This window comes from Phyllostomus discolor, chromosome 6, assembly GCF_004126475.2.
Source record: "Phyllostomus discolor isolate MPI-MPIP mPhyDis1 chromosome 6, mPhyDis1.pri.v3, whole genome shotgun sequence".
NCBI lineage: Eukaryota > Metazoa > Chordata > Mammalia > Chiroptera > Phyllostomidae > Phyllostomus > Phyllostomus discolor.
In genome coordinates, this window is record NC_040908.2 from 69,208,687 (window position 1) to 69,222,420 (window position 13,734).

At 58.3% G+C, this 13,734-nt stretch overlaps 1 protein-coding gene across 3 annotated transcripts; it reads left to right on the forward strand.

Moving 5' to 3' along the window:
- The first annotated feature begins 4,136 nt into the window (after positions 1–4,136).
- SEMA4C (semaphorin 4C) lies at positions 4,137–13,523 on the forward strand. 3 transcript variants are annotated; one of them, XM_028515306.2, is made up of 15 exons: positions 4,137–4,300; positions 6,222–6,368; positions 8,118–8,266; positions 8,601–8,663; positions 8,850–8,948; positions 9,038–9,134; positions 9,257–9,373; positions 9,466–9,617; positions 9,702–9,877; positions 10,182–10,326; positions 10,417–10,639; positions 10,772–10,884; positions 11,389–11,546; positions 11,635–11,705; positions 11,832–13,523. In XM_028515306.2, the coding sequence occupies exons 2-15, from the start codon at positions 6,260–6,262 to the stop codon at positions 12,662–12,664; spliced, it is 2,505 nt and encodes an 834-aa protein (XP_028371107.1). In that variant the 5' UTR covers positions 4,137–4,300; positions 6,222–6,259; the 3' UTR covers positions 12,665–13,523. The 3 variants fall into 3 exon arrangements, with proteins under 3 accessions (XP_028371107.1, XP_035885979.1, XP_035885980.1); XM_036030086.1 differs by having other exon boundaries at positions 4,169–4,300; positions 6,225–6,368; XM_036030087.1 differs by lacking the exon at positions 4,137–4,300 and adding an exon at positions 4,412–4,812 and having other exon boundaries at positions 6,225–6,368.
- The last annotated feature ends 211 nt before the right edge of the window (positions 13,524–13,734 follow it).

The following is a 13,734-nucleotide window of genomic DNA, read 5'->3' on the forward strand; positions in this document are numbered from 1 at the left end:
CTCCAGACTTAGAAGTGGGGGTGGGGCATGCCAAAGATGATACTGCTTTTGCTTCCCTCAGCCTTATCCGAGGTGGGTTATGAGGGTGCTAATCCCTAACGGGATGCCGGATGTCTTTGACCTGTCCATCCTTGAGAAATGATTGGGGTCTTCTGTACCCCAGGAAACCCCTGGGTGTTCATTTTCTCCCTCTGTCCACTCCTCCAATCCTGAGAATCCATTTCTAGTCTCTGGCCACTCCTGACTCTTTCCGGGTTGGAATGGGGTTTTGTGGGGGTCACAGAAGTAGAGAGGAAGGATGACCCCTGACCAACTGGCCCATGCCCACTCCTCAGTTTAGCCTTAGCATCTGCTGATGGAACATTACCATGGTGGGTACTTAGACTTTCTCTGCTGGGGTGTCCCTTTCCTTTGCTCTTTCAAGCCACAGAGATCAGGGGAAGGTGGACTAACTAGGAGAAAGGCTCCCCCACAATAAAGGACCTTCAGGGCAAGTATCTCAGTTTGGAGAACCACAGTGTCCCCCATTGCTTTCTGAGCCTGTTTAAGACACACAACTGCCTCCCTTACTGGGACCCCAAGATGCTGAGAGCCAGGGGGCATCTATAATTCAGAGGGCTGGGTACCACACAGGATGCCTCCCTGCCTCACAGCCTTTGCCAAGTGAGGGGTGGAAGAAATCCTCCACCAGGGTGACTTGGATGCCCAGGTGACTTGACTGAGAGTTCTGGTTTCTGTTCCTGGCCACAGCTCAGGCCCCCTTGGCCAGGGCACCACTGAGGCCTCAGAGGCATGGGGTAGGTCTGATACTCCGATTATGTATCAAAGAAGCTCTGGTGAGCCAACCTCCTGCACCCTCCCTCAGGGCTGCCCACTTCTGACACTGCACATCTTGGCAGTTAATCTGCGGCCATTTAGTTTGCTCTGGAAACCTGGAAATCACCTTTGCAATTTCCCTTCTTTGTTTCACTGCCAAGAGCAGAGAACAGAGTAGGGAGGCCTAAAGGATGGAAGGGGGGCGGGGTGGGGGGTGGGGGGGGAGTTTCCAGGTCTCTAAGCTGCCCCGTGTGGCAATGAGAAAGGGATGAGAATGGGATGGAGCTGCTCTTCAGCAGACCCCCCTGGAGCCCTGCTCCCCAGTCCCGGTTCTCGAGCCCTGCCTCAAACACACTCATCTCCAGGGGAGAAATAGACACCAGAGAGAGAGGAGGTGTTGGTGTCAACCCAGTCCCTCCAGAGACCTAGCTGTAACCTGAGCAGAGATGTGGTTTGAGGTCACCCAAGGGTGTATACACCATCCCCTGGGACATGTAATGGGCCCCCTTGGAACTGGCCATGAGCAGACCATATCTTCTAAAACTAGTCTGGGACCAGTTAGAGACTCAGCCTCCTCTAGGCCAAGAATTTCACAGTGGTGCTGGTATCTTCACCACTTGCCCTTTCCAGCTACAAGCCCCTGGGGAAAGGCTGAGGGATATCCTGATTGAAGCCCCTGGAAAAGCAGCATCCGGGGTTGTGGTGACGGATGTTTTCCTGCTTCCTTTTGCTATGGTGACAGGGAGGGGCTGGGAAGGGAAAGGCGTCCCAGGTGGGTGATTTTGATAACTCTCCTTCAGGAGGAAGTAGAGAGGAAGTCCTTTTCCTATGTCCCCAATGACCTCAGTCCCCAGGCCCTCAGAAAGATCCCTGAAGGGTGGCTGACCCAGGCTTTTTCATTTCCTCCAGTGGCTTGACAGCAGTTCTGGGCTCCCAGGGAAGTAGCCAGGCAGGGTTGACTAGAGAACCCCAGTACGAAGCCTGGCCCCTCTGGTCAGAAACTGCCTCAGAAGAGCTAGGGAGTAGGAAGCTCAAATGAGGGCCACTATGGCATAGGACCAATATGTGGGGGAGAGAGGAACCTTGCTTTTTAGGTTTGCCTCCTAAGCCCACCGAGAGGGGCCAGCCTTAGCTGCTACTGTATCCGGAGCAAACCTCAGAAGGCATTTAACACCTCTCTGTTTTTCCTTGACTTGGCCATAAGCAGTTGAGTGAGTGAGGCAAGTGAGTGCCAGGGCCTGAGGCTAAGGGCGGGTACCTTCCACAGAATATGCCAGACAAGCTCCAGGGAAGTTGATAGGTACAGGAGCCTTTTTAGGGTGTGTGTGTGTGTGTGTGTGTGTAATTTTGTTTCCTAATTTAAGGCCTAAGAATCTCATTTTTGACCAGTTGTGCTTATATTAAAAAGTATGAATCATAAGCAAGTAGTCATGCAGGAAACTTTATCCCCTGCCCACCCAACCCATGGAAAAAGCCAGTACTGGAGATGAATAGAACCCAGCAGGAAATGGGCACAGGTGGAAAAGGGGTGTGGAGAGTTGCAGCCTTATCTTTGGGGAGCCTTTGGAAGGGAAGGGCTCCCTTGACTCTGTTATTAGAATACAGAAGCCTGCCTTGAGGTATGGAAGACTGTCCCTGCCAATGAAACCAAACCACCTTTTTAAACTTTCCACTGGGGCCATCTTGCAGGTGGAGCCAGGAGCTCAAGTCTCTGCCTGGTAACCCTTACACCTAGAGGGTGAGGGGTGGGGGGCAGGGCTGGAAGGTGAGGAAAACCTGCAGGAAATGGAACACTTGGGGCCCAAAAGTTGTCAGGATCCACTGTGACTTAGTGTAAAGATGGTGGGAGTCCCAGGGCCTGATTTAACATCCCACTTGTTAATATCTATGTGCCTTTGAGCAGTTCTCTCTGAGACTCATTTTATCTACAAAATGAGAAAAACAATACCTAGTTTTGTAAAAGTGGTCTTGAGGGTGGAGCAAAAGAAAACGTAGTTAAGGCAGGTTGCAGAGTCTACAGCACAGAACAAAGGTAAGGGGCTCTGCATATCAGGCCATCTTCACCTAGAGACACTGGGTGTGACTTCTTCCTCTCCCTCTCTGTCTGCTGAAGTAGAGAGCCTACTGCCCACCCCATGCTAATAGTTACCTGGCTCACTCCCTATGTCCAGTATCTCTAAGACCACAGCTTTTTCTCTGGTGAAAGGAGCTGGGAAATATGTCTTTGGCCAACACGGGAGAAGGGTCCTTTATTTGCACCAGCAAAGATCAAGTTGTTACTGAGTCCAGACTGGGCTGCCTCCTCAGTTACCTCTACCACTCTTTGGGCTCTGCTTTCAGATGCCAAGTCTTAACTCAGAACAAAAGCTTCTGCCCGGACTGATTTATAATCCAGATCTGCTGCACAGGGCCCTAAAGCTTTCCTCCCCTGCTGGGCTGCAGCAACCACCCGAGCCTACAAGCCTCCGTCCTGTCTCCTCACCTCTGCCCTAGCCAGGAGGTGTAATCTGTCTCCGGGTGCTGGCCTCTCTGGGGTTCCTCTGTGCACCTTCCCAGTTCAAAGACACCCAGGAGTCCAGAGCTACCAGTTACTTCTAGGAGTGGCTGTGGGCGGAGACTGGCGTTTCTGAAGGTGGTAGATCTCCAGCGTAGCTGCCCTCAGCCCCTTTCATCCGAACATCAGGGCTCCTGTCGCTTGTTATTCAGCCTACCAGTGGCATCGGGAGTTATTCCCTGAGAGGAGGCTCTAGGCCCAGGGGGTAGAAGGTGGCCGCCGGGAGCTGGGCAAGGGGCTCTGAGTGGTCCCTGTGCCCGTAGAGTGAACAGCAAGAGCAGTGTCTCGGCCGACCGGGGTCTTACTGGTTGGGGAGGCCCGTGCAGTCTTGCAGGGGCCAGTGGACGTTGGGGCCAAAAGGCAGACCACCCTGGTCTGCCCTAAGAAGACGGGTTTCCCCTGCGCCCCTCTCTCGGACACTCACCCCAACCCCTTCATCCCTTCTCGAGCCCGGCCACCTAGGCCGCGGTGGGCCTGAGGAGACACTTCGGGAAGGCCGGGTGAGTCCGCTTCCTCCTGACAATGCCCCGAGTCCCTAGCTTGCCGCACTTCCCGGCAGGGTGGCGCATCCGCGACTCCCAGGCGCGGGACGGCAGGGCCCAGACAGGGACGCGAGGCAGGGGGACCGGACCGCGGGGCGCGAAGCCCGGACTGGCGGGTCGCAGCCCCCTCCTAGGCTGGCCTTCGGGGCCCGCCCCCGGCCTCCTCTCGCACACCAGCCCGCCGGCTGACGTCAGGGGAGGGGCGGAGTAGCGGCCCTCAGAGAAAGAGCCGGCGCCCGCCGCTGTGGCGCGGGGAGCCCGAGCTCGGGGGCGCGGAGTCGGACTGAGGGGCGGTGGCGCAGGGGACGCGGAGGAGGCGGGCGGGGGCGGCCCGGGGTCGGAGCCGAACGTGAGGGCGGTGCCCAGGCACTCCAGCCGCGAGCAGAGGGTGAGTGAGGCCAGAGCGGCGCGGGGTCGCAGCCGCGGGGCACCGGGGCGCCCCTTTGTCCCCGAACTCTGCTAGGGGCCGCTTTATGCACGAGGGACAGGGTTTGGGGGCGCAAGGAAGGTCAGGGGTGGCACAGTTGTCCGCCCGAGATCCTTCCTGCGTCCCCGGCCGTGGCTCGTAGTGGGGCAAGCGGTGCCCGCAGCCAGGGGGTGCGGAGGCGCGGACTGGTCTGGGGAGAGGGGCAAAGAGGAGGGGTCCCTCGGGTTTACGGGTCTGGGGCCGGGATTTTCTCCAGGCCCCAGAGCTGCCCCCAGCTCCCCCACCCCCGACGGAAAGTTTGGGGCGGGCTTGGACCGAGGCCGATGTTGTGGGATCGGATTTCCCCGCCGTGGCCCCCCGCCCGTTCCGCCCGGGAGGCGGGGTGTCCTGGAAAGCCAGCTCCCGAGCTCAGCCGGCCGCCCTCTCCCCGGCTGGAGCTCTCGCCCTGAGACCGTTGTGCAGGGTGGGCAAGGGTGAGGGGCCACCGCTGGGACCCCGTGCCCCTGCATTAAACCCGGGGTCGCCCCGATTTCCCCGCCCTGGGAGGAGTTGGAGGTGGGGGCACCGCCGTGCGGGCACGTCCGAGCGGGCGCATCCGAGCGCGCGGCAGAGTCCAACCCGGCCTGGGGTAAGGGGCAGAAGAAGGGCCAGGGGGTGTTGGGGGACCGATAGGGTAAGCCTGCCCCCAGTCCCCCGCCCTTCCCGCGTAGGGTCCTGGGCCGACAGGGGGCGTCCGCAGGCCAGGCTCCGCCACGCTCCCTGTGCCGCCGCTTTGTTTGCATTCAAATCCCCGACCTGGGGGAGGGGAGAAGGGGGGCCAGGGATGCGGTTTTGGTGGGGGACCCTTTGTTTTGGGGTGGGCAGGTCCCCAGCTTCTGTGTCTCTGCGCCTGGTCGTGGAGTCCTGGAGCGGCGAAAATGAACCCAGATGGCCTGGCCGGGCGGGAGGCGCGATCCCTGAGTGGAAAGGCTCCTCAGACCCAGTGTGGGGCTGCTCCGCGGTTTATTGGGAGTCCCCTCGCGCCATCCCCGCCGCCCAGGCTAGTCCCCCCCTCCCCGCCCCGCCTGAGTGCGCCGCCTGGGGATCCCCCATCGGACTAGCTCGGCTCTGGTCCCACTGTCCCTAGCCCGAGGGCCTGTGTCCCTAGGAGGCTGTCGGAGGAACGGAGGAGGCGCTGGTCACTTCCACGCCCATCCCATCCACTTCCTGCCTCCATTCTTGGACAACAAAGGGGCCTCGGAAGCGGAGCCCTTTTAGCCGCAGCCCTGCTTCAGCCCTTTTGGTGTAGAGTGGGGTTTCTGGCTCTGCCAGGCCATTGTTTGCGCTGGGGGAGGGGAGAGGCTGGGGTAGGACCCCCGTGCCTGATGCCTCAAGTCCCCCCCACCACCCACCCACCACATGCCCCCCTCACACTGCTAAGGGGGTTCACCTTCCAGAAGGGGCTAGCTGGAGCTCCAGTAGGGTCAAGTCCTTACTTCCAGAGGTTATTTTAAGAAATCATTGAATCTGTCAGGCCTGAGTATGGGGGAGGGGTCCGCTTTTTATTTTCTTAAATAACTTCCTGTTGAGAGGGAGTGGGGGAGGGCCTGGAGGCCAGATAAGGTGTCTTTGAGTGTCCACTCCCCCAGCTAACTCAGCTCCTCCCCTTCAGGGAGATCCCATGGTCCTTTGGAGGCGGGGGCGGGGGGGGGGGGGGGGGGGGGGGGCGGTGCTGAGACCAGGTATTAGAGGGGACTCTATCACTGCTCCAAGGATGGGGGGGCTCCTGGGGAGGCCTGATGAGGTCTTCTGTCCTGTCAGTGCCTCCTGGCATGGGCCTGTGTGGGCCCCCTTTTGGTCTGTTTACTCTGGCTGCTATTCTGACCCTCTTCTTTTCCCCCAGGAGGGCAGCTGGCCTGGAGCTTAGAGCGCCGGTGTGCCATGGCCCCACACTGGGCTGTCTGGCTGCTGGCAGTGGGGCTGTGGGGCCTGGGCATTGGAGCTGAGGTGTGGTGGAACCTGGTGCCCCGGAAGACAGTATCTTCTGGGGGTGAGTGTCTGAAGTCGGAGAAAACATACCACTTTGGGGAGAGGGGGCAGGAGGGGCTGCTAAGGGAAGAGAGATGGCTAAGGAGTTGCCCCTTAGAATGAATGGGCCTGCTTTATTCTGCTGTTAGTCAGGCTCAAGGCTTGGATGCATGTGACCCAGCTTTCTGAGAAGTGTGACTGAGTGACCCCAGGGACTTAGAACTGGTAGTCCAGCTCAGGACCTGGGCTATCCCCTGCCTAATCTGACGCTTAGCACCGGGCAGCAACTGTTAATGCAAGGGAGAGGGACCATTCTGCACCACTCCTCCCATGCCTCACTCCTGCAATCGTTAACTCACTGAGAGTCTAGTGAGAGAAACCTGAGCCAGCATAAGCATAAAGCCGAAGGTGCTTCCCTCCCACCAAATCTTTCTAGCTCTCTGCCCCTAGGAGCCTCCTTATCAACTTTAATATACCCCTCTGCTGCCTTGATACTCTTGCCATCTGGTGGCCCTAGATGGGTATGTATGTGCAGGGGCTCATGTGGAGGACAACGGACCTTACAGCCCTCGTTACGTGCATGCACACCCCCCCCACCCCCCGTATGAAGAGGTGATGTCAGGTGTTTGTATCATCTCTGCACTCTGGGGACCTGGGATGAGCTCACCTCCACAGGCTGTACTCAGGTGCTAATGAGGCACTCCCTTACCAGCCTATATCTGGGCCCACCTTTGGCTCCAAAGACTACGTTGATTTAGGGGGACCATGAGGACAGGTCAGGTCAGCTGCTATTTTGAGAGACAACGTAGAGATCCTGTAACTATATGAATGTTGTGGTGCCCTCCGTGGTGAAAGGCAACAAGGCTTCCCAGCCCCCTGGCTTCGGTACCATCCTGGCCCCAGCCTTCATTTTCCCCTACCATCCCTGCTTGTACCAGTGGCCAGCTGTGCTGGTGTCTCTGGCAACCTGGATTTTTGGGGGTGGAGTGCAGCTCTCACAGCAGTTTCTGTATGTCCTGCCCTGCTGGGTCAGGAGCCAGGGTCTGGCTGGAATGTGGACAGTGGGCAGCGGGGCATAGAAAGAAGAGACAATGAAAGAAGCTGGGAGGGAAAAGTGCTCAGCTCTGCAGCCAGAGTTACTACTGGCCCTGAGAGTCAGAGCCATAAGTCTGATGGCTTCCTCCGGCCGGAAGCTGTGGCTGAGATGTCCTTCCTTCCTTCCTTCCTTCTCACGGCTCAGATTTGCCCCTCCCAGGCTGGGAAGGCCTAGGAGGCCCGCAGGAGCTGTCAGCCAGGCAGCAATTCAGCAAATGCCTTTTATTGCCAGTCAGGGGGCTGGGCTGCATTGCTTATGGGGTGCTGTCCCTGATGTGGGGAACAAGGGCAGTTATTCCCAGGAGACCATCGTATAAAGCAGTGGTTTTCAACCTTTTTCATCTTATACCACACAAACTAATTACTGAAATTCTGTGGCACACCAAAAATACATATTTTGCTGATCTGTCAAAAAAATAGGTATACTTTTGATTCATTCACACTAGATGGCTATTGTTGGCTGTTGTCATTTTTTTATTTGACAGTCTAAGGGAGAAGAAGTCAGTGTCTCTGACTACATAGTCAGGTACTGCATGTTTTCAAAATTTCTGTGGCAAAGTGGTCAAAAATCTCTGGTACAAAGGAAAGCTGATTCAGAGTGGGGGTGGGGGGTGCCTAGAGCTCTAGCAAGGCCTACCCATCCACAGCCATGCTCTCTTCCATCTTGTCCCTGCAGAGCTGGCCACGGTGGTGCGGCGGTTCTCCCAAACAGGCATTCAGGACTTTCTGACGCTGACCCTGACTGAGCAGACTGGGCTCCTGTACGTGGGGGCCCGGGAGGCCTTGTTTGCCTTCAGCGTGGAGGCTCTGGAGCTGCAAGGAGTGGTGAGAGGTGGGGGTGCGGGAGGCACACAGGCGGGTGACCTCAGGGGCTTCTCTGGGTCAGGCTGCTGCTCAGCCCAGCTAGCCCACCTCACATCCTCCCTCTTGGGAATCTTGCTGGGTCTGCAAGGCAGCTTTTGGTAGAGTGTTGCCTTCCCATCTGCAACACTTACTAGGTCCTGCTGCTGTGGGGTTGTTTGGGGCCTATGTCCTGTACTGAAATAAGATACCAGGGAGTGGGGGCCATGTACTGTCATTGGTATCTTCATGTGGCTGCCACAGGCCATGCTAAGTTTGTACCTATGGTGTTACTGATGTGCCCCCTCCCTGTCCCCAGATCTCCTGGGAGGCGCCTATGGAGAAGAAGACCGAGTGCATCCAGAAAGGGAAGAATAACCGGGTGGGTGCTTGGACAAACCCAGAGGGGTGGGTGGGTGGGATCCTTGCCTCCCCCTGTCTGGGCATCATGGCTTGCACTCTCTGCCTAGGGCTCCCTTTGTGCCAATACTGGTCTGGGACCTGATCTTGGTCCAGTGACCCCATTCTCAGGCCCTTGTCTTTTAACTGGATCCATTTCTCTCTCCAGACGGAGTGTTTCAACTTCATCCGCTTCCTACAGCCGTATAACGCATCCCACCTGTATGTGTGTGGCACCTATGCCTTCCAGCCCAAGTGTACCTACATCGTGAGTGCTGCACTCTCCCTTTGTCCTCCTTGCACTGCTCTGGGTGCTGGGCCTTCTGCATCTCACTCTACGTATCTTCCTTGTCCCAGGACATAGTCACCTTCACCTTGGAGCGTGGAGCCTTTGAGGATGGGAAGGGGAGGTGCCCCTATGACCCAGCGAAGGGCCATGCTGGCCTCCTTGTGGGTGAGTGCCTACCCTGCTATAGGCTGAGTTATGCCCTTAGGACTCGTTCCCATCCGGGAGTATGTGGCCTGAGTGTAGTACCTTCACCTCTTTCTGGCCTGGCTGACCCTGTGTCTCCATAGATGGCGAGCTGTACTCAGCTACACTCAACAACTTCCTGGGCACAGAGCCCGTTATCCTGCGTAACATGGGACCTCACCACCCAGTGAAGACAGAGTACCTGGCCTTCTGGCTCAACGGTGAGCCCCAAGGAGCTGGCATGGGGACTGGGAGAGCTTTGGGGGTGAAGGCCACCACTAGGGCCTCACTAAGCCTCTTCTCCTTCCCTTAGAACCTCATTTTGTTGGCTCTGCCTACGTCCCAGAGAGCGTGGGGAGCTTCAATGGGGACGACGACAAGGTCTACTTCTTCTTCAGTGAGCGGGCGTTGGAGTACGACTGCTACATGGAGCAGGTGGTGGCCCGTGTGGCCCGAGTCTGCAAGGTACAAGCAGTCTGTGGTGGTGGGCACTGGGGTCCCAGCTGGCTGCGCAGGGCTGACTGCCAATGTCCCTTTGTCATCTGCCAGGGAGACGTGGGGGGTGCACGGACCCTGCAGAAGAAGTGGACCACCTTCCTGAAGGCACAGCTGGTGTGCTCAGCCCCCAGTCGCCACCTCTACCTCAACCAGCTGCAGGCACTGCACACCCTGCAGGACACCTCCTGGCACAACACCACCTTTTTTGCGGTTTTTCGTGCACGATGGTGAGCTGGCCAGGAATTCTTGGGGGTGGGAAGGAGCAGGTCTTCAGGTTAGGTGTGGTTTATGGTACAGGCCTCTGGGCAAGTCCAGCTGGCCAGTTTTCTGGAAGCCAAGGAGGATGTTGGGCATCTGCTCCCAGTGGGAGATGGACCAGTGCGCTGCCCCTGATGGCACATTGGAGCTGCCATCACATTGTGTGTGCCCATAAGCACTTTGTGCTGGGCCCTGCCTTCCCCCAACATGCCCTGAGCGGGGGTAAAGTGGGCACCAACCCTGACCCTTGGGACCCCTCCCTTGCTGTGACAGGGGCGATGTGGACCTGTCAGCCATCTGCGAGTACCAGTTGGGAGATATCCAGAAGGTGTTCGAGGGCCCCTACAAGGAGTACCGTGAGCAGTCCCAGAAGTGGGGCCTCTATACTGACCCCATACCCAGCCCGCGGCCAGGCTCGGTGAGTTGTCCAGGGGGGGGGCATGCTGCCGCCCTCACCCCAGTGCCACTCCCACAGGCTGACCACTGTCCCCCATCCTCAACCCCCCAGTGCATCAACGACTGGCACCGGCACCATGGCTACACCAGTTCCCTGGAGTTGCCCGACAACACCCTCAACTTCATCAAGAAACACCCGCTGATGGAAGAGAAGGTGAGGCCTCGCTGGGGCCGGCCCCTGCTTGTGAAGAAGGACACCAACTTTACTCACCTGGTGGCAGACCGGGTCACGGGGCTTGATGGAGCCTCCTATACAGTGCTGTTCATTGGCACAGGTAGGCACGTAGGCACGTGGGCCTGGCTGCTGGAGGCTGGCCGAGAAGGCCTGTGTGTCCGGATAGGATGATCTGGGGATGCCCCGGGGCCCTCATACCCTCCTTGATATCTGTCCTTCCCCTCCCTCCCAGGAGATGGCTGGCTGCTTAAGGCTGTGAGCCTGGGGCCCTGGGTCCACTTGATCGAGGAGCTGCAGGTGTTTGACCAGGAGCCCGTGAAAAGCCTGGTCCTGTCCCGGAGCAAGGTAGTAATCAGGCCCCACCCGCAGCTGTTCCTCCACCTTGCCTAGTCCTGTGCGTGGCTCCTTCAGGGCTGGGGAGGCCCTTGAGCACACCTCACTTAGCTTGGGGCGAGTTCCAGGAAATCAGAGTCCTGGCAGCCCTTGCGCTCTATCGGCCTTGTGTGCAGCCAGAACCCTGTGTGGTTGTGTTGCACCTCGCATTCCCAACCCCCGCTCCTCCTACTTCCCACACCATGCTGGAGCTGTGTGTGGGTGTGTGTACCTGTGTGTGGTTGTACTCAGCCCCACAGGGCAGCTGTTCCTCTCCAATAAGGTCGTCTCTAAGGTGCTTAGGATGGCGCCTGGCTTGTAGTAAGCCCTCCATGAGGTCTTTGGTGCTTATTATTCCATCCTTGCTTCTCCCGTCTTTTGGCCTCTTTTGCCATGTGCTGCCCCCCAGCAGTCCCCCCATGCCCAGGCTGTGTCTAAGCCTGGCTGACCCTCCTATGCCCACTGCTTCTCTTGCAGAGGCTGCTGTTTGCAGGTTCCCGCTCACAGCTGGTTCAGCTACCCCTGGCCGACTGTGTGAAGTACCGCTCCTGTGCAGACTGCATCCTCGCTCGGGACCCCTACTGTGCCTGGAGTGTCAATACCAGCCGCTGTGTGGCTGTGGGTGGCCACTCTGGGTAAGCAGGGCTCTGCTTCTATTGGGACCAGGAGGGGAAGGCAGGCAGTTGGAGCAGGGATGTTGACAGACCCTGCTTCCCCAACCAGATCCCTGCTGATCCAGCAAGTGACGGTCTCAGATACCTCAGGCATCTGTAACTTCCGTGGCAGTAAGAAAGGTGAGTTGTCCTTTGTCCTCCTCCCAGTGGGATGGGCCCTGGGCCAGAGCTGGAGTGTCTGTACCTCCCCTTGGCCCTGGGTTTCCAGCACTAACTCTGCACCTTCTCCTTTCCTGGCCGTTGCAGTCAGGCTCACGCCCAAAAACATCACAGTGGTGGCGGGCACAGACCTGGTACTGCCCTGCCGCCTGTCTTCCAACCTCGCCCATGCCCGATGGACCTTTGGGGGCCGAGACCTGCCTGCAGAACAGCCTGGCTCTTTCCTCTATGATGCTCGACTACAGGCCCTCGTCGTGATGGCTGCCCAGCCCCGCCATGCAGGCGCCTACCACTGCTTTTCAGAGGAGCAGGGGGCACGGCTGGCTGCTGAAGGCTACCTGGTTGCTGTGGTGGCAGGCCCTTCATTGACTTTGGAGGCCCGGGCACCCTTAGAAAACCTAGGGCTGGTGTGGCTGGCTGTGGTGGCCTTGGGGGCCGTGTGCCTGGTGCTGCTGCTGCTTGTTTTGTCACTGCGTCGTCGGCTGAGGGAGGAGCTGGAGAAAGGAGCAAAGGCGGCAGAGAGGACCCTGGTGTACCCTCTGGAACTTCCCAAGGAACCCACCAGTCCCCCCTTCCGCCCCGGCCCCGAAACCGACGAGAAACTCTGGGACCCTGTTGGCTACTACTACTCAGATGGCTCCCTCAAGATTGTGCCTGGACATGCTCGGTGTCAGCCTGGGACTGGGCCACCTTCCCCACCTCCTGGCATCCCTGGCCAGCCCCTGCCATCCCCAACTCGGCTTCACCTGGGGGGTGGGCGGAACTCAAATGCCAATGGTTATGTGCGCTTACAACTAGGTGGGGAGGACCACAGTGAGGGGCTTGGGCATCCCCTGCCTGAGTTGGCAGATGAACTAAGGCGTAAACTACATCAGCGCCAGCCCCTGCCAGACTCCAACCCCGAGGAGTCCTCGGTATGAGGGAGCCCCACCATGTTGGTGGGGCAGCCTGGGAGCTGTGGCTCCTACTTTTGCACAGGCACCAGCTACCTCAGGGACATGGCGCGGGCACCTGCTCTACTGGGACAGGTGCTGCCCAGGACCTGCCCGCCCATGAGGACCTGCTCTGCTCAGCACGGGCACTGCCACTTGGTGTGGCTCACCAAGGCACCAGCCGCCCAGAAGGCGTCTTCCTCCTCTCTGTGAGGGGCTGTGAATCACGGACATGTGGGACCCCAGCAGCCAAAACTTCAAGGCAGAAGTTGGAGATATGGGTGTGTTTGTGTATGTGTGTGTGCACATGGGTGTGTTTGTGTGACACAGTCTTCCTGTTTCTGTGGAGTCTTCCCTTGGCCTGGGGTCCTCCTGGTGAGTCATTGAAGCTATGAAGGGGAAGGGGTCAATCACTTTGCTTCTCTTACCCCCAGCTGTCCCCGGGGTGGGGGGCAGGGATGTACATATGGGGGTGGGCTGGGCAGGGTGCTGTACCCCTGGGAGAGTGCAGGGCTCTGGAGTGGGCCTAGTCCTGCTCCTAGGGTTGTGAAAGTTTTCAGGGTTTCAGGGAGGGAGTGGAGCCTCCTGTGTGTTTGGGGGTAAGGGGGGAGGGGCATCCCACTTGGTCCTGGGGTTCAGTGATATTTTATACTTGGCCTCCTTCACAGGGTTGGGAGAGGTGTGGGGGGAGGGGGAGAGAGGGTGGGCATGCTACAGATATGGCATAACCTCTCCCAGCCCTGGAGGAGGGCTTCTAACTGTAACTTATTGTGTCCCCACGTATTTATTTGTTGTAAATATTTGAGTATTTTTATATTGACAAATAAAAGGGAGAAAATAAAAGTGACTGGGATTAGACATTTGGGCTAAAACCTGGGTCTCAAGAGAGAAGGCTCCCTGTGGGCTGAGTTAGGCTGGACCACCCCACCTTCCTATAGTCCTGGGGCAGCTCCCCTTCTGGAGGGGCGGGGCGGGGCGGGGGTGGGGGACGAGGGGGGGGCACAGCCCAGGCTCCAGTGATTTCCCACAGTGCTGGCTGTGGGGCTGGGAACCAGGCC

Bases quoted from the DNA above. Each gene is read 5' to 3' on its own strand.
- SEMA4C (XM_028515306.2), top strand. From the start codon at position 6,260: ATGGCCCCACACTGGGCTGTCTGGCTGCTGGCAGTGGGGCTGTGGGGC. The intron at 8,664-8,849 runs GTGGGTGCTTGG...TTCTCTCTCCAG, and splicing joins AGAAAGGGAAGAATAACCGG to ACGGAGTGTTTCAACTTCAT. The intron at 10,885-11,388 runs GTAGTAATCAGG...CTTCTCTTGCAG, and splicing joins TGGTCCTGTCCCGGAGCAAG to AGGCTGCTGTTTGCAGGTTC.